Genomic DNA, 19,323 nt, shown 5'->3' on the forward strand with positions numbered 1-19,323 from the left:
ACCTCCACAGAGAGGACAGACACCTCCACAGAGAGGACAGGCACCTCCACAGAGAGGACAGGCATCTCCACAGAGAGGACAGGCACCTCCACAGAGAGGACAGGCATCTCCACAGAGAGGACAGGCACCTCCACAGAGAGGACAGGCACCTCCACAGAGAGGACAGGCACCTCCAGGGAGAGGACAGGCACCTCCACAGAGAGGACAGGCACCTCCACAGAGAGGACAGTCACCTCCACAGAGAGGACAGGCACCTCCACAGAGAGGACAGGCACCTCCAGCTGCAGCACCATGGCCCTGGCTGACAAGCACAAAGTGAAGCGCCAGCGGCTGGACCGGATCTGCGAGGGTGAGCCCTGGGATTGGTGGTTAGTGGGTGTGCGCGTGTGTGTGTGTGTGTGTGTGTGTGTGTGTGTGTGTGTGTGTGTGTGTGTTCAAATGCACATTCGCAACTTGCTCATATTCCAATAGTGCAAATGTCCTCTTTAGTATTCTGCTCTTGCGTCATGGAAACAAGAGGGACCACCGGGTTTCTGTTCTAAGCTGCCATTTTTCTCATATCGTTCCTCTCTCTCTCTCTCTCTCTCTCTCTCTCTCTCTCTCTCTCTCTCTCTCTCTCTCTGATTGCTAAACGAAGCGGTGACGATGGCGTCTCGTTAGTCGCTCATATCTTCTATCCTGGGAATGAGAGCCACATGTGGCATCTCCAAACCTCTCCAAACCACCAACCCCCTTTTTGCCTCTGAAACATCGATTCTTCTAACACAAGGGGGGAATGGCTACACCAAGAGGCCAGTGTACTAAACATCATAAAACGAGATGTTCTGATCCGCCCCCCCCCTCTCCTCCTCCTCCTCACCCCTTCGCCAGCGTCCTGCATCTCTTCAGCTTACAAACAATGAAGTCATTCCTAAAATGACAAAAGATGGCGTTTTTTTTGTTTTGTTCTCTGGATCTGTTAGTTAGTCACCACTGTTGCTCTTAAAAAAACGGGAAGGAGTGGGTGATTCATATTGAGGAAGTGAACAGATCAGAGGACGGTGGTGAATCAGAGGCAGCACTGAATCTGTTCGACACTGTATAAAAACGGGGTGTTTTAAAAGCAGAGGAGGCGTGGAGCGTTCTGCAACATAATGTTGAAGCTGCACGCACCCGCTATCGTCTCCAAACGCAGCGGTGGGACCGAGGCGTGAAATAGAAATCAACGTTCATCTCGTTAAGTCGTAACGAAAAACAAGAACGTTACACGGAATAATTGTGATTGCGATGTGGTCGTGACGAGAGTGGGGAAAGAGGCTTTGGCCTCATCTCCATGGATCTTCGGAGGAGAACTGTGTCAATCCGATACTGGCTTCACAGCAGAGTGCATTGATTACGTCTGTGCTCATTGTGATGAGGAGCTAACTCGAGCCGTGTGGTGTGTGGCCCCCTCTCATTGAATTGGAAATGGTTATTATTTTTTTTGAGTGTAGTCTGTTGACTCCCATCCGAACGCAGTCACGGCGCTGGAATGTCGATTTGACTGCAGCGCTGCTGTGACTGTGTTACCCACCGGGAAGACATCTGATGCTCTGTGATTCACTGTCCTTGGCTTTCAAAGTTGTAATTTCTGTGGTTTCGAAATGAGACACGAGGATGTGCTTATACAGTCAAATAATGGTTGTTTGGATTTGGTAAACTAGATGTAATTGATGTAGTCGAGTCGTCCCGCGCAGATTAGCACACGTAGTCCTAGTTTTAAGTGCGTTGTTTGGGTTAGACGTCGTCAGCTTTCAAAAAGGTACACCGTGCAATTGGCCCTTCTGTTGTGCGTTTGATAACGGGCCAGAAAGTGTGTAACCGCAATAAGGGAAGTGTGGGAAACATCTGTTGCGAGCATCAGTTCCCTTCTCTCTCTCTCTCTCTTTCACTCTCTCTCTCTCTCTCTCTCTCTCTCTCTCTCTCTCTCTCTCTCTCTCTCTCTCTCTCTCTCCCCTTCTGTCTGCTCCATCTGTGTACCCAGCATGCATTGGCATCGGGCGGCGGCAGAAGTCGTTTGCCGCCGTCGTTTAGCCAGAGCTAACTGACTGATCAGGGCAGGGAGTGCGATGTGAGAGCACCGTGAACCAGGTCGCCGTGACACACAGCCAGTGCCTGGATGTTGATTTACAAGCTGTAAAATCGCCCGCTCGGACGCAAACGCACCACGAGGTGGGGTAGTGGAATTTGCCTTCGTGATTCAGTCACTGGTTGAATATATACGTTGTTGTTGTTGTTGTTTTGTTGTTGATTCGTCTGTTCATCGTGTGTGTTCCTGGGAAGAAGCGGAACTAGGAGGAAAGTGGCGGCAGCAGCGGCGCGGTAAATAATGTGTCCCAGTCAAACTAAAACGGTGTTAACATTTTACACTGTAAATAATTTGCCCAGTCAAACTAAAACGGTGTCAACATTTTACACTGTAAATAAATCATACTGCCACATTTGAAATGATTTCTGCAGCTACTCTAACAAAATGATTCATATTAAACAGAGAGGGGGGTGGGGGGAACGGGAGGGGTGCCCTGATGTCATCCCCCCCACTAGGGGGGGGGGGGGGGGGCGTCGTATCCAACATACACCCAGGATCCTGATGCATCCAACCCCCCACCCCCCCTGCCCCCGCCCTCCCCAGCCTCTGGCATCCAGCTCTGGTATGAAGTCATCGGAGCGCTCTCTGGATCTGGCGCCCCCTGGGTGTGTTCCAGGCTCCTGGCCAAAACCCACCACCCCTTTATGGGCTGTGTGGAGAGGCAGGGAGGGGCCTGGAGGAAAGGGGGGGGGGGAGAAGAGGAACAGAGCAGATAGAAAATGGGGTTGAAGTGTTGTGTTTGGAGAGGGAGGGGCTGCTGGGGGGGTCCTGGGGGGGGGCTGTGGGGGTGGCAGGGGGAATCAAATTCTCATAATTGCGCGTCGCGTGAAGCTGAAACGTGCGTCTGCATGTGTTCGTGTCTGCCTCTGTGCACACGTTTGAATGAAAGCGTCCTTTTCTTTTACAATTTGGAAGAGATGCAGGCGCGTTTCTCGACAAATCTAATTACAATTAAGTGAGATTTTCTGCGGTAACACTTTATTTGGATAGTCCACCTACAGTCTAGACTCCAGTCTACAGAGTATTTGTGACATTTCAACAGCCCTACTAGCCGACATTCCACAATTCAACCGTTTGGCTTTGGCCTGTAGATGTTGAACAGATTCTGTGGCTTCCGTCACACACTCCTGATTCTCATCACCTGGAGCTACTCAGTTATTCTGAGAACATGTCATGAATTGTCGCACGGATAATTCTGTAAACATCTACAGACAAAGTGAATACATTTGAATTGTTGAATGTCAACCACTAAACTGTTGAAATATTACAAATACTCTATAGACCAGTGGTTCTCAAATGGGGGACGGGGGACGGGGGACGGGGGGTTCCAGCCAAAAGGGGGGTTTTCTTTTAATGAGAAATCACTGATTTTCTCCTCCCTATCATTGGGTATCTGTTGCTTCAACAAGCTAAAGGTGTTCTGATGTCTAGAGCAGGGCTAATCTGCTGTCTAAATTCAAAGTTTGATCAGGTCTAGATTATGGAGAAGTGTGCGTCTGTCCGTCCATCTAACTTTATTTTTATGCTTCTTGATGTGTCATCATCCATCCCCCCCCTTCCCGTGGTATCGAAAATGATATCGAGTATCGATATTTTCCTGGGTGTCGGTATCGAAGTAGAAATTCTAGTACCGTGACATCCCTACTACGACGCTGGGCAAAACTTTGCGTGTTGTTTGTTCATAGTGTTCCACTAGCTCTTGTCATATGATTGTCATTTCGATAAGTACTCGCTTCATACATTGCCATCAACCTCCATTTTACAACCCATTTAGTCCCCATGGAGATCGGCTCAGAGAAGAGTAATCCTATTGGAGTCACATTTCCAGTTAGTGCCTCCTGGCCCGAGCTCATGCATAAGTCAATGTTGTGTTTAACATTCAAATCATGCCATGGCTACGTGACGTGTCCGACCACGCGGCCGCGCGCGCGCGCTTGTTTTTTTTATTTCTGTTGCAGTGCGGCTTTCCTCTCGGCGTGGCGTGCCGTCTATTGTCAGAGCCAGAGCTTTTGGCTTTTGAGTGGCGGTTGGCGTGTCTGAGATTGAAAATGGACGCTAACGAAGCCGCCAGAGCCAGAGCCGCTACTGTCGCTGTTGCATGTCAGGAAGATGAACAGAACGGGGCCAAAAGGCTCAGTGGGGAGCCAGGGTCATGCAGGCCGCGTGTGCGTGTGTGCGTGTGTGTGTGTGTGTGTGTGTGTGTGCGTGTGTGTGTGTGTGTGTGTGTGTGTGTGTGTGTGCGTGTGTGTATATGTGTGTGTATGTGTGTGTATGTGTGTGTGTGTGTGTGTGCACTGTGCACATGTGTGTGAGTGGGTGGATGGATGAGTGTGAGAACAAAATTCCAAATGGAACCCAATCAAACACACAGCAGCACCAGTAAATACAAGCACACTGACTGACAAGCACACACACATGTTCCACAGTTAAAACATGCACACACACACACACACACACACACACACAGTCACACACACACACACACACACACACACACAGTCACACACACACACACACACACACACACGCGGTCACGTAATATTATCCATAACGTGATCCGCACATCTAACCTCGCTGGCTTAGCTGCATTATTAATGTGGATGTAGGCAGAGACTGAGGGGCGATGTGTGTGTGTGTGTGTGTGTGTGTGTGTGTGTGTGTGTGTGTGTGTGTGTGTGTGTGTGTGTGTGACTGTGTGTGTGTGTGTGGGGGGTTATTCTAACGTTAGCCTCCTCTCTGACAGATCGGCCACGGATCGGACTAATTGTGTGTAACTTGTGTCAATCATGTTGCCGCTAAAAAGCGCTCGCACACTTCAATATTCTCTCTGTTGAGCACATGATGTGATGTGTAATCCTATAAAAGCAAACGCTATATTACACCAGGCTGTGATGATGATAAACGCGCGGTGTTTTCTGTAGTAGAAATGACAATAAAAATGCGTGTTGTTGCTGCAGAAGTCCATTAGCGGTTGAAGGAATATTGCGCTACGTTGTTGTTGCTTCGTTACTGCGGGTTTATTGCCGGTTTCTATATATGTTGCCGTCCATTTGAATGTTTCACCAGTAAATTCTTGCTCGATGTAAGGTCTTTATAAGCTTCTGCTGGGGCGGTATTATATTTGTTCTGAAATCCCTCCAGCTTAATTCCTAAATCCCTCCGTTACAGTGAATCTGGCTTTGTGTGCATAGTCTGGCAAGTGTGGCAAATGGAGCAATATTAGAATTTGAAAGTCAAACAGTTTAGTTTCAAGACAGACGGAACGTTGGGATTGACTTCCGTGTTGGAATTAGATCTGCAAACCCAGAGCACAGACCTCTGGCCCCGCCTCTGGCCCCGCCTCTGGCCCCACCTCTCTGAGGCTGTCTCTGGCTCCGCCTCTCTGTTTGAGGCTGTCTCTGGCCCCGCCTCTCTGTTTGAGGCTGTCTCTGGCCCCGCCTCTCTGTTTGAGGCTGTCTCTGGCCCCGCCTCTCTGTTTGAGGCTGTCTATGGCCCCGCCTCTCTGTTTGAGGCTGTCTCTGGCCCCGCCTCTCTTTTTGAGGCCCGTCTATGGCCCCGCCTCTCTGTTTGAGGCTGTCTCTGGCCCCGCCTCTCTGTTTGAGGCTGTCTCTGGCCCCGCCTCTCTGTTTAAGGCTGTCTATGGCCCCGCCTCTCTGTTTGAGGCTGTCTCTGGCCCCGCCTCTCTTTTTGAGGCCCGTCTATGGCCCCGCCTCTCTGTTTGAGGCTGTCTCTGGCCCCGCCTCTCTGTTTGAGGCTGTCTATGGCCCCGCCTCTCTGTTTGAGGCTGTCTCTGGTCCCCACCTCTCTGTTTGAGGCTGTCTCTGGTCCCCACCTCTCTGTTTGAGGCTGTCTCTGGCTCCGCCTCTCTGTTTGAGGCTGTCTCTGGCCCCGCCTCTCTGTTTGAGGCTGTCTCTGGCCCCGCCTCTCTGTTTGAGGCTGTCTCTGGCCCCGCCTCTCTGTTTGAGGCTGTCTCTGGTCCCCACCTCTCTGTTTGAGGCTGTCTCTGGTCCCCACCTCTCTGTTTGAGGCTGTCTCTGGCTCCGCCTCTCTGTTTGAGGCTGTCTCTGGCCCCGCCTCTCTGTTTGAGGCTGTCCCTGGCCCCGCCTCTCTGTTTGAGGCTGTCTTATGGGAATGTGTGATCTGGTACACTGAGAGGCAATCTCTCTTGAACCAGGTAATGCGAGCAGAGGATGAGGTTAGGGAGATCACATATACAGGCTGTTACCCTCCCGACATGGTTGTGTGCACAGTGCACACCAGTGTGTGTGTGTGTGTGTGTGTGCATGTGTGTGTGCGTGTGTGTGTGTGTGTGTGTGTGTGTGTGTGTGTGTGCGTGCGTGCGTGTGAGTGTCTGTGCGCGCGCGTGTGTGAGTGTCTGTGCGCGTGCGTGTGTGTGGTGGCAGAAAGGTCAGGACAATCTCTCCTCAAAGTAACTGGGAAGCTATTTTCAAGTCTCACAAAGTCTCTATTAAACTGAGGAGAAGCCTCATACAGGTCTATTTCCTGTTTAGAAATGAGTGATGTTTTCCGTGGTCTGGTCAATTCTGAATGAATGACTGGAGAGATTGTACGCTTGCAGGTGATGCATTGCATAACATCTATACTCGAAATCTATCTATCTATACAGTATATAAAATTGAGTATGTGGGCTCTGTCTGTTTCAAGTTCTGTGTTTGGCCACAGCTATGCCGTTTTACGTGAGATCAGGCTGAAACCTTCAGGGTGTGTAAAGGGCACCCGTGCGGGTGACCTGACGGGGCCGGATTTTTTTAATGAGGCTAATTAGCTAATGATGTGATGTCATCAGTGATGATGTCATCAGTGATGATGTCAAAATGATGTAATAAGGGCACACACACACACACACACACACACACACACACAAGGAGGCATTGTGACGAGACTGATCAGTGATGTCACACACACACACACACACACACACACACACACGCACACACACACACACACAAGGAGGCATTGTGACAAGACTGATCAGTGATGTCACACACAGATAATGTCATCAGTGATATCATAATGGGGCACACACATACACACACATTCATTGTGACATCACTGTTGCAATAACATTTAGTGAGCAACACACACGCGCGCGTGCGCCAATAGGGCAGGCGAGGCCACGCAGCAGCCGAGCCTATTAGTACAAAATTGCATTGACGATATAACAACAAAACGCCGTCTGTTGAAGCTTTTTATTCAACAGTTAATCTCGACCGTTGATCTATCTCCATGACCTTCCCATTTTCATTTCCTTATGTCGAAGCCTATTTCACTTCCTCTGACCTTACAAAGAAGGAGCTCAGTCATCGGCACAATTGGTTTTGTCTCCACTGTCGATCCCTCTTCACCTGTCATCGCACGCAATCAGCAGAGGTGGCGCTCTGATGCTCCACCCCCTCTCTGATCTCTTCCTACTCTAATTACGCAACTGTGATTAAGCAAGATGTCAGAGCCAGTTGCTGACAGTCCTGCACGGCGTCCCAAAGGCCCACTATAATAAGCCCTATACAGTAACATGGCTACAGTACAACTGAGAGGTTGGTCGCGGGCTAAAATAGCTATTTGTACCTCTTGCTATATGGACTGTTCTAAGATTAGGGCTGGAGGGAAGTGGACACTTCCTCAGTGTACATCAGTTATTCATGCATTCGTAAGCAGGGATACAGTGTCGGACACAATGAAGCCAGACAGGAAAATGGGGAGGGACATCTTCAGAGCCATGTATTGAGCATAACTCTTGAGCAGTGTTGGGCAAGTTACTTTCAAAATGTAATATACTACATATTAATAGTTACTTAGTAATAACTTATAATAATAAAAGTAATAAGTAATAATAATAATAATAATAAGTAAGTTACTTTACAATATTACTGTCTGTGCAGAGTAACTCGTTACTTATTATTACACTACTTTTGCTTACTTTCACCAACATAACAGCAGTAGCAGAATGACATCGCCGCCCTGGAACATCCAGACAAATAATTTAAACCGTCTTGAAGTCAGTGTAAACCGTCCAAAATTCTAAATGTTATTCTTTTCCTTTGTTATTGTCATCTATAGTGGTTATTTGCATAAAAATGCACAATTTGATTAGGAAATGATTGTATCTTTATTTAAATATGTGCTTTGATAAAACAAATAACTCAATTTGTAACTTGAGTTACTTGACAAAGTAACTGGTATAATATTACTGAAATCCTATAAGTAGTAAGTTATATTACTGAGTTACTGCTAAAAGTAATATATTACAATGTAATATGTTACTTTTTGTAACGAGTTACCCCCCAACACTGACTCTGAGTTCATGTGTGGCTCTGGTTCTAGGAGTCTTCACAGAATTGACTAAATGTGAGGGAAGAATAGTAGTAAAGGGGTTGTATTTCACAGTGGCATTATGTTTGACCTGGGTGGAATGAGGTTCTGTTTTGGCTCAGCTCATTAAGCACAGAGTGTATTTTTTGTAAGGCAAAGGTTGTAGGTGTTTAGGATTAACTGCTGTTACACAAAAAGTGTTGCCCCCCCACCCCACCCCCCCAGGTCTTACCCTGCTCTCCAAAGGGGTAAATCCAGATTATGGAGCCTCTCTGAGGGAAGGGGATCAGAGCATCTGGGGGGGAGGGGGACGGGGGTAAGCGGGAATAGATATGGTTACACAAAATAAAGAAATGTGGAAGCAGTAACTTTTAGAGCATTGCTGCATTAAATCATAGATTCGTGTCCGTGACCTAGTTCTTAATCACACAGTTTTATTCAGTGTTTTACTGTACGTCCTCTCTCTCTCTTAAAATGCACACGCCAGACCATGATCTAATACTTCTGCTGACGCAGCCAATGTATATTTTCCAATTTTCTGCTTGACATGGCAATACTTTTCGATGTGTCGGGGGGGAAGGGGGGGTATTTTTTTATTGTTTATTTTTTTGGCTTCTTTGCTTATGCATCCTACAATCTCCGTGCGATCCGTGTCTCCTACTGTCCGACGTCTGACAGTTAGCTTTAATCAATTAGCAGGTGTAAGTGTGATTAAAGTGGAGGGGAGCGGGGGCAGTGACAGCGAGCGTTACAGAAGCATCAAGGACATTTCAGAGGAAGGTGGAAGGCAGCAGTTGCGTGGCTCTGCCACTAGCATGGGGGCCCGGGCGGATTAGTGTCCAATCAGAGTGGATTTGATGTTTCCCGACAGCACACGGGATCTCCGCTGTGAGAACTATATTCATTTGTATTCAAAGGACCTGTCCGCCTTTGCCTCCCCTTCCCTTCCCTTCCCCCGTGGGCCTTCTCCGCTGCTGTGAATGTGGGAAATGAGACCGAGCGCTGAAGCCCAACTGAGAACACCGTACTCAGCCTCAGGTAAGCACATGCTCAGGATGGGATGGGTGTGCTCTTAATCATTGGCATCATCATCCTCATCATCATCGTCGTTGTGGACGATATACTGTTTTCTGGTTCACGTGACATCACAGAGAGTGGGGCAGTGGAATTAAACAGGCTTTATTTTAGACGTAATCCCTCATAGCAATCGGCAGAGCGAGTAAAAATGTCCCAGAGAAGGGAGAGATAAACCCGACTGGATTAGTACAAGCCCCTGCCCACCCCGAACCTCCAACCCAACCTGTCCCCGTGCCTTCCTACCTTTGCCGTGGTCGTGTGTGCGTGTGCTTCGCTGTGGTGTGTTTGTGTGGTGTCCTCTTTCCTCGCGCACAACCAAGCCGGTGTGACCAGAGATTAATTATTCAAGGATCGCCAGCCGAGGGGGCGGGGGGGGGAGTCACCTGATAGCACGGACCTCAGGACAGCCCAGAAAATATTACACCCTGATATCAGGTGAAACGATACGCCCTGCCTCCTCCTTTTTCTCCTCCTCCTTCCTCCTTCCATTCCATTTTTGAGGTGTACTGTATCTGAAGACTTGAAGGAGAACACCTGTGGAAACGCCGCCACCAAAGCTCCGCTTTCTCGCGCCGTAAACGCCGTCTACGTTTTTTCCTCTCTCTCTTTTCGCCAATGCTCGTCACCGGTAAGCAGTTCGGTCTCGGTCGCTCCCACAGCTATGACACGTTGGGTGGGAACGAGGGTCAGTGGGACAGCAGGGCGGAGAGCGTCTCCGAGCAGCAGGCGCGAGCCGGGAGCCGGCGGAACTCCCTGTCCTACGCGGAGGGGGGAGGAGGGTGGTACGAGCCGGGCGTGCGTCCCCCTGACCCGGCCTCCTCCTACCAGGACTCCTCTCTGTACGGACAGGGTTACGCCGAGCGACACGACCCGCGGGCCCTGAGGAAGGGCTCCGTGCCGGAGCTCAACCACTACGAGCGCGCGCCCGCGGCTCACCGGGCATCCGTCCCGCATCAGGACTATTATCCCCACGAGCCGGCGGCCATGACCCCACGCCCGCCAGAGGGCTTTTACCGAGTGGAGCACCAGCCCCCGCCGCCGCTGCCTCACCCTCCGCCGCTCAGCAGGTCAGGCTCCCATCTGGGGATGAGCTCCGGCTCTCTGGGCATCGCGTGGGATCAGGGTCATCAGGGAGGGAGAGTGGGACCTCAAGCCCCTTCGTCCCCTCTCCCTCCCCCTCCTCCGACCGCTCACGAGATGAACCGGGCTTACAGAGAGAACGGGGCCGTAGCTGCTGTTGCCACCGCTCCCAAGATGATGCCAGGTAGCCAACAACAACGCATCCCCAGCCGAGCACCTTCTCCCGCCCACTTTGGCATGGAGCAGCACGCGCCTCCTCAGTACGCTAGCGAGCCTCCACCTTTGAATGGTCAAGCGGTCTACAGCGATCTCAATGGCCGTCCAGTGGATCCACAGCAGCAGGCTGCCACCTGTCTGGTGGTGGACCCGGGCAGTCAGGGCGTTCTTCTGAGGCAGGAGACACCTTACCACCAACAGCAGCAATTACAACAGCAGCAACAGATTCAGCAGCAACAATTGCAACAGCAACAGCAGGTTCAGCAGCAACAATTGCAACAGCAGCAAATTCAACAGCAGCAAATGCAGCAACAGCAACACCAGCAGCAACAGTTGCAACAGCAATTGCACCAGCAGCTGCAACAGCATCAACAGTCCCTGCCGCCTCCACCCACCATGGTCTATGACCCCAACCTTGGCATGGCGTCTCCACTTCCTCCACCACCCTCCGCTCCGGTTCAGACCGCAGTGGCTGTCCCGAGCCCCGCCCCCGCCCCTGTCCCTGTCCAGGTGGTTCCAACCCAGGCTCCCCCTCTTCCCCCAGCCTCTCCACTCCCCGCTCCTCCCCCCGCTACTGTCCCTCAGACACCTGTCTGCCCTGTGGACCCCAAAAGGACGGCGGACCCGGAGTTCCTGGCTCTGCTGCGAAACGACGGTCTGTCAGAGAGCACCATCTCCTCGCTTCTCCAACAGGGCTTCGACTCCAAGAGCATGCTGGCCGTCATGGAGGAGAACGATGTCCGCACGGTGGCCCCCAACCTCGGCCAGGCTCGCATGTTGTCCCGCTTGGCCCTCAGGTGCAAGCGGCCTCTCGACGCTCCACCGCTCCCCTCCCAGCCACAGACACTCATGCGGGGCCGTTCGAATAGCTTTAGCCACCGCTCAGACATCTACCAGCACCAGCCGCAACAATACCAGCCACCCCCTCCGCAGGCTTTGGGTCTGGACCCGCAGCTGATTCCTCCACCGACCCCCGGCGGCATGCAGACCATCTCCCCCAGGATGGGAGAGGTGATGGGTCGGAGGCCCAGCAGCGCCCCCTCGCAGCACCTCCTGGAAGCCTCTGTAGGATACCCCGGTCAACCGCCTTGTACCCCGGGGCCCTACGGTGGAGCCATGATGCCTGTTCAGTCACGACCCACGTCTGCCTTTTCCCAGCACCCCGGCGGGGGGACCATGCCAGGGATGTCCATGCAGGGTATGCAGATGATGCCGCAGCAGATGACCGGGGCGATGCCCGGCATGCCGGGATCTATGCACCCTATGCCAGGCATCATGCCACAGCAGATGCCCGTGCCCATGCCCATGCCTTTACCACAGCCGCCACAACAGGTGCCGAAAGCATACTCCACCAATTACACAGTTCCCATGGAGCTGATGAAGAGGGACAGGAACTTGCTGTCGCCCATGCACAGTCCTCACCCCAGTCCTCAGCTGATGCGTAAGGCTGGAGGACCCGGAGCAGACATTTCCCTGGTCCCCGTAGGGGCCCCCCATCAAGGCCAGGGGTCGCTGCTGGCCGCTAACCAGAAGCTCAGTCGACGCACTGGTCCACCCGTCATCGTGTCCAGTATGGCTTCTCCAGATACAAGTAAATCCTTCTTCGTTCCCCCTTTGTTCCTTATTAGGGATGTCAATTTTCGGTTAATTTCACTTTCGATTAACCGACGCTAATAATCGATTAACCTATCGGTTAATTCATAATTTTTTAATATAATTTTTTTTTTTTTTTTTTTTGTCTATTTACTCAATGAACTCATGCCCAAACAAGGCGTGTCTATTTAGATGCTGAAATGTTAATGCTTTTTGTGTTAGAATTTCTAACACAAAAAGCATTAACAAGCATTAACAAAAAGCATCAACATTTCAACACAAATTCTTTTTGTGTTAGAATTTGTAACACAAAAAGCATTAACATTTCAGCATCTAAATAGACACGCCTTGTTTGGGCATGAGCTCATTGAGTAAATAGACCAAAAAAAAAAAAAAAAAAAATTTTTTTTTTTTTTTTAATATTAACTGATAGACCGACAGCAATAACCGAACAACGACGTTAGCGACGGTTAATCGATTAACACGTTCAGTGCCAGCGACGCCATATGGCGTCATTAGAAATTTACCGTACAGTGCCAGCGACGCCAAATGGCGTCATAACTCCAAATTGTTTTTTTGACGGGGGGGGGTCGATCTAAGCTTCTTACGTCGCCTCTAACAATATTGTAGCTATTGGAGGTCGATAACCTATTTTACAAACCCATTAGGTGGCGACAGCACTCTCCTGATCAGAGAAAAAGGAGCCAAACACACAGAAATAGTCACTGGGCAAAATGAGGAAATCGCATCGCATCCGTCCGTATGCATCGACGTGCCTCCATAAACGAGCACAACGCCAGCTGTGCCCCCAGCAGCAGCATCCGCTGTCACAACTGAGCACTTCCATGTACGCTGCAACAGCACATTCACATAATCAGCATTATTATTCCGAACTGGAAGCATGCCAGCCCGTGACAAACACACGCGGAACCAAAAAGCTGAATGTCGCGCACCATTCACTGTGTGTGCGCAGCAAACTCAGCAGAGACTGAGAGCCACCAGACACATAAGACACACCCAGGAGGCGTGTGCAGTTGAGGGGGGGGGGGGGGGGGGGAGCACGGGGAGCACGGAGAGCAGCAGAGCAGCATACACTTCACCCAGACAGACCCAGACATCAGAAAATTCGCTTCAGAGTCAGAGATGTGCTTGAAATGTTTAATTTCACAAAAGGCTCATTATCTCAGCTCGTAGAAAAAAAGGTATGTTTTTCGTTCAATCAGGCTATCTTCTCCGGCTCATAACTAAAGAACGGAAAATGGGATCAATAAACTTTTTTTTGCAGGTGATAGAAGAGAGTCTCATCGTTATTTGTGCGTGTTCAGTGTTTACATAGTAATTATTAAAAAAATTATATGACTGTTTTAAAATGCATTGCGGCCTATGTGGCACAGCAAGCAACCTTTTGCCCAAGGGCCGTGGCACTGAAAGTGTTAACGGTTAACCGTTGACATCCCTATTCCTTATCCTCTGCTTTTTGTCTGCTTGGTCCATCTAGTTTGCTCTTGCTCTCTCTGGCTGTTGGCTGCTGACAGATAAGGAAATATTATATAATAGCTCGGTGCTGCAGCTCATCTTTTTATATGAATTGTGTTGGACACTATTTTCCATTGCTCACGCTACTTTCCACAAAGCAATGTTGCTGCACAGGCAAGATTAATAACATGTTATTTTAAAGTTGGCCATCATATGAGCAGCTGGAGCATTTAGATGATTTTTTTTTGTGGGGGGGAAAGTATTGCGAATCTATTTTTCATCCGTCCTTGTGATGTGTGGTCGCTATATGAATACCATTCGTGTCAAATAAGTGGACTGCCCTGTATTGTGTTTTGTGCAGCCATTACTCAGTGAAGAGCTTTGTGTGTGCGCCATCTATTTAGCCGAGTGTGGTTACTGCTCTGTGTTGCACGCTGCTCAAACAAAGACGTGAAGAAGAAGAGCCATATACACGCTCTGAATGGAACGTTGTTCAAGACGCGTGTTATCTTTTCTCTTTTGGCGCAGCACCATCAATTTGTTTGCTGTGCTATATTTGTTTTTACTGCATCAACAGTAAATACAAGATATCTCTTTTGTTGTTATTATGTAGGTCAGTGGAGTGGAGCCAAATCAAATGCTGTTACTCGTCTATCTCTTTTCCCCAAAAAATATTGTTAGGATTATGATTTAATGCCCTAAAAGGATAACTTTGACATTCTGGTAATCCATCCTGTGCCCTGCTTTTTCTCTCTTTTGGCGTTTGCCATGATCCTAAAATGATACTTCTATCGCTGCTTTCCTTGCTTGCTTATCTCTGACTTGTCAGAGATGCTGTTTTTCTATTTGGGTAATCTCCTGCAGTCTTATGTCAGAATGACGCAGCACACTATTCATTAAACACGGAATGGCGTTGATGAGGCGCAATTTAGAGGATTTTGGGTGGAACAGCTGTCACTATCCATTCGTGAAACCTTTTTGGTTTGAACAACAGTGAGTGCACCGTCTTTGAGTTACAGGCAGTCTGACAGCTTTATTCGTGTACGCAGACGTGAACAGTTTGCATTAAATCTACTTACTCTTGTGGGTGAAAAGTCCGATCGCGGGAGCAGTTGGTGTCCACTGTCCAGAACAGAGGTTTTCAAGGTGTGAGGTGGGCCTCCCCAGGGGGGCTCCAAGAGGTTTCAGGGAAGGCTCGGTGAATGGAACTAATTACTAACTAATTACATTAGTTTTCATTTGTTATCAAAAGGAGATCACATAGAATAGCCTAAATGTGTGTGATTTGATTAAAGAGATAGTTTGAGGGAATTTGACAATTTTTTTTCCCCAGACTCAGAAAATAATAAATACCATCAGACACAATTGATGTATTCGGTGTAGTCTGAAGTATGTCAAACAGCAATATCAGGCTGTCGTGGCTCAATTGTTGAGTGTCTATATGGGAACAAATAACATAATCATCGTGATCCAATAGGCATCCAGGAATTGAGCGAGGGGGGATCCTTATTCCAAGCTTTGTCTGGGGGGAGGCCCACAGTCTCAGACTTTGAAAAACCCCTGGTCTAAAAACAAGGTGTGCATGTGTGTCATGTCTGTACAGCATGTGTGTGTGTGTGTGTGTGTGTGTGCCTGTGCCTGTGCCTCTTTGGTGTGTGTGTGTGTGTGTGTGTGTGTGTGTGTGTGTGTGTGTGTGTGTGTGTGTGTGTGTGTGTATCCACATTTAGCTCTTTTCCAGCGCGTGTGGTGCCCTCGATACAGTAAGTAAATTGAAACAACAGCAAGCGCACACACACAGGCTACTTGTTTAAAACACATTATCCGACACGACCACAACATTGTCCGAGTTGCATAACGGTGATTGCAGCATTAGTCTTCTGTAGCAGCTACACGGCGATGGTATCGTTTGCGTCTGCAGCTGTTACGCCGCGGAGACCCCGCTCTGCTCCGCTACGCCCCATCTCACCTCCGGGGCCCGGAGCCCCTGTTGTTGTAAACATGCGATGTCTTATTGCGTTATGGTAATAAGGGCACATCGGAGTAGCCTGGAGAGGCTTCGGAGCGCATCGCGCCGCACAGCCTCAGCCTCTCCTCTCCTCTCCTCCAGCCCTGCTGTGCTGCTGCTGTCAAGGTGCACCACTGACCTGCATAGAATAGCAATTAGCTCCTTCGAGTTCCTCCTGCACACATTCCCCCCACAGGCGGCCCACTCTCAATGTGAACCGAGCGAGCGGTTAAATGCGGTGAAATTAAAAGAGAATGGAATTTGACGTTTTTAAATGAAAGCCATTTTCGTTGGGTTTATTTCTACTTCCAGTTTTCCGAAAATGCATTGAATTTAGATTCTTCTGGCAAATGATACTCACGTTTTTATTCTTAATCTCAAATTGAAATGTGTTCTATTGACGTTATCATAATCCATAAACACTGAGTCGACCCCTAACCCCTTTGAAACTTTGCATCCATTTTGTGTCGAGCCACTGAATCGTGATCATTTTGAGACTCACAATTATAGATTTAAGCATTTAATTCGGCATGAATGTCGCTAAAATAAAATGATTATTTTTTTCCTTAAACCCATGGCCCTGATTGAAGTGTATCTCAGACATCTCAGGCCAATACAGGCGCTGATTTGTTCATCTGCAGCAGCCCACTCGAGTGTGACTAGCGGCATCACTGGACAGATGAAATGGAATTACATCGCTGATGGCCGACGTGTGATTGTGTCCTTCTCTCCGAGCCGGGTGTAATGAGTAGAGAGATGGACCCTTTAATCCTTTAGATCCTCCTCTTTCCCCCGTGCTGCTGCGCTAATCCACCCCATTCTCTCGTTCTCTGCAGACCCGGCCGCCTGGCTCTGGTGTGAGCCGCCGAACGCTATAGCCAATGTTATATAGGTTGCATTGGACTTTTAACGGGGGCCGAGGTAGACATGGGAACAAATGACTTAACGGAGGTGGTTTTGTGATATTTAGGCCCACGAGAGCGGATATTAACGGATCCCCCACCGCTCGGCTGTCAAAACAGCCTGCTGCCATTAGCACAGATGGACATGTGCTTTGGAAGGGCTTTCTTCGAGTCCGCCACATACACACATACAGTACAGTACGTGCACATTTGCACCGTTGGATCACACACACACACACACACACACACACACACACACACACACACACACACACACACACACACGTAAACACACACACACACACGTAAATACACACACACACACACACACGTAAATACACACACACACACACACACATAAATACACAGACACACACACACACACACACACACACACACACACACGTAAATACACACACACACACACACACACACACACACACACACACACACACACACACACACACACACACAGAGTCAGCAGAATGAGACCTCATTTGCATGCAGCTGACATTTGTTGCTTTGGTAATTTCATCTGTTAATGGCCGGCGCTGCAAAGCCACTCTGAAAGCATATTCCTTAATTGTATGTTGCTAGGCAACCGGGGTTTGGCTGCTAATCAGGGACAGATTTTCTACTGGTTAAAAGGTTGGCCCACTGGCAGACATCGCCGCAGAATTTACATGTTACATTTTTTCCCCCTGCTTCCTACGAAACGGTTGGCTGAGCGAACGCATCTAGAAGAAAGTATTAATTATTACGTATTTATTCACCTCCTTTCGAGTGGGAGGAGGAAATAATTACGAGGTTTTTAGTCACCGCTTTTCAAAGGGGGGATATTATATAGATATTTACATTTTAGATCCAACCAATTATTCCACCTCCCGGGCAAATTTTCATGTTGATTTTTTTGTTTTGTTTGGGTCAGGTAGAGAAATGACATTGCCACGGCAGCAATAACACATAATGATATCACACATTCCTCAAAATCCAATTAGTCGAGGAGCATATGATACCTCCTGATACGCTAACAACCTCAGACAATTCATTAGTTACACCCACAAGCAGACAGATAGCCGCCGCCGCCGCGGCGCGTTAATAGCCGTGGTGTCCTTTCAATATATATACTGTATGACACCACGTGGATTCGTCCTGTAACACCCTCCGGCTAAAGCGCGCCCATATATGGTCGGCTAGGATTCACCACCCCCACCCCCCACCCCCCCACACCTACATAATCACCATATATGGTAGTGTGGTGACTCCCCGCTCCTTCAGTTCCACCCTGCCGTGGAGTGCGTTGGCTGCCATCCCTGGACTGTGGCCAGGCGAGCTGATGCCAGCCCAGGTCAGTGTGTTCTGCGTGACCCACTAGCCCCGCTCGCTCTGTGCTCCTGCTCAAGCCTGGTGTGACGATGACGACGGGCGAGGAGGTGGTGACATGGTAGTTCTGGAGATGGCAGATGCTTGTGTATTCAAGAGCTTCAGGTCGGTTGTGTTACATGGAGAGATGAACAGCAGAGAGAGAGTGTGCTGTGGTCTTGTCGTTGATGCTGATTCCTGGTTGCAGCAGCAGGGTGGGGGAGGGGGCAGGGCCAAGGGGGCGTCGTCAGCTGTCAGTCAAGGCTGGACTCACCATGGAGATGAGGCCTAGCTGTCAATATGGCGTCCAGACTTTGTCGGGGGGTCAAAGTTTGGCCTTAATCTGGATTGACAGTGGAAGGCTTCTTGTGTTTATTGCGTTTGTCGCCTGAGAGCTTGGAGATACAGCAGCGCTGCTGTGTCTTTTCTTTCTCCTCTGAGAGAATCACATGACCTTGAACACTCGAGCCATTTCTGCAAAACACGGAGACGTTGAATCTCGGCGTATCTGAACCCAAATTTATTTGCATTATATCAGCATTTCAACAAGTCTTCCAAACACAGGAGCGTTTTAAGTCCATTTGAAAATGTTGCAGCGTTTTACAATGTTCATGTTGAAAATGCAAATAAAACAACTCGGGCTACGTTTATGATGGTGGTTCTCAAATTGTGGTCCGGGGACCCCCCCCCAGGTGTCCTTGAGGGGGTTCCAGGGGGTCCCCAGCAAAAAAAAAAAAAAAAGGTAATAATTTATTTTCATTCTAATTCCATTGATGTAGACTTTGGTAAATGCTGGGAATCAAACTACCCTCTCTGGTGTCTAAGGCAGATGTTTGTGCGCTCCACCACCCCTGACCACCACACCGTTTACTTAAAGTCCCCACGTGTTAATTCAATAACAACAGATTGTCGTCATTTACATGACCGATAGGTCTAGGCTGCAACGTCACATGTTGATATGCAACATATTTGTGGTTCACAAACGTACGTGTGTGTGTGTGGGTGTGTGTGTGTGTGTGTGTGCGCGTGCGTGCGTGCGTGTGTGTGTGCGTGTGTGTGTGTGTGTGTGTGTGTGTGTGCGCGTGTGTGTGTGTGTGCGTGTGTGTGTGTGTGTGTGTGTGCGCGTGCGTGTGTGCGCGCGCGTGTGTGTGTGTGTGTGTGTGTGTACTAGCATA

At 49.2% G+C, this 19,323-nt stretch overlaps 1 protein-coding gene across 2 annotated transcripts in view; it reads left to right on the forward strand.

Annotated features, from left to right (window-relative positions):
• The first annotated feature begins 285 nt into the window (after window positions 1-285).
• The window catches only part of LOC310788748 (C-terminal-binding protein 2-like), a 60,616-nt gene continuing 41,578 nt past the window's right edge, over window positions 286-19,323 (forward strand). For both annotated transcript variants that reach the window (XM_083650308.1, XM_083650307.1), the window contains exon 1: window positions 286-349. In XM_083650308.1, coding sequence (XP_083506434.1) covers window positions 292-349 — 58 coding nt within the window. In that variant the 5' untranslated portion in view covers window positions 286-291. The remainder of the gene's footprint in view (window positions 350-19,323) is intronic.

This window comes from Poromitra crassiceps (genome assembly GCF_964638095.1).
Source record: "Poromitra crassiceps genome assembly, chromosome: 14".
NCBI classification, from domain to species: domain Eukaryota; kingdom Metazoa; phylum Chordata; class Actinopteri; order Beryciformes; family Melamphaidae; genus Poromitra; species Poromitra crassiceps.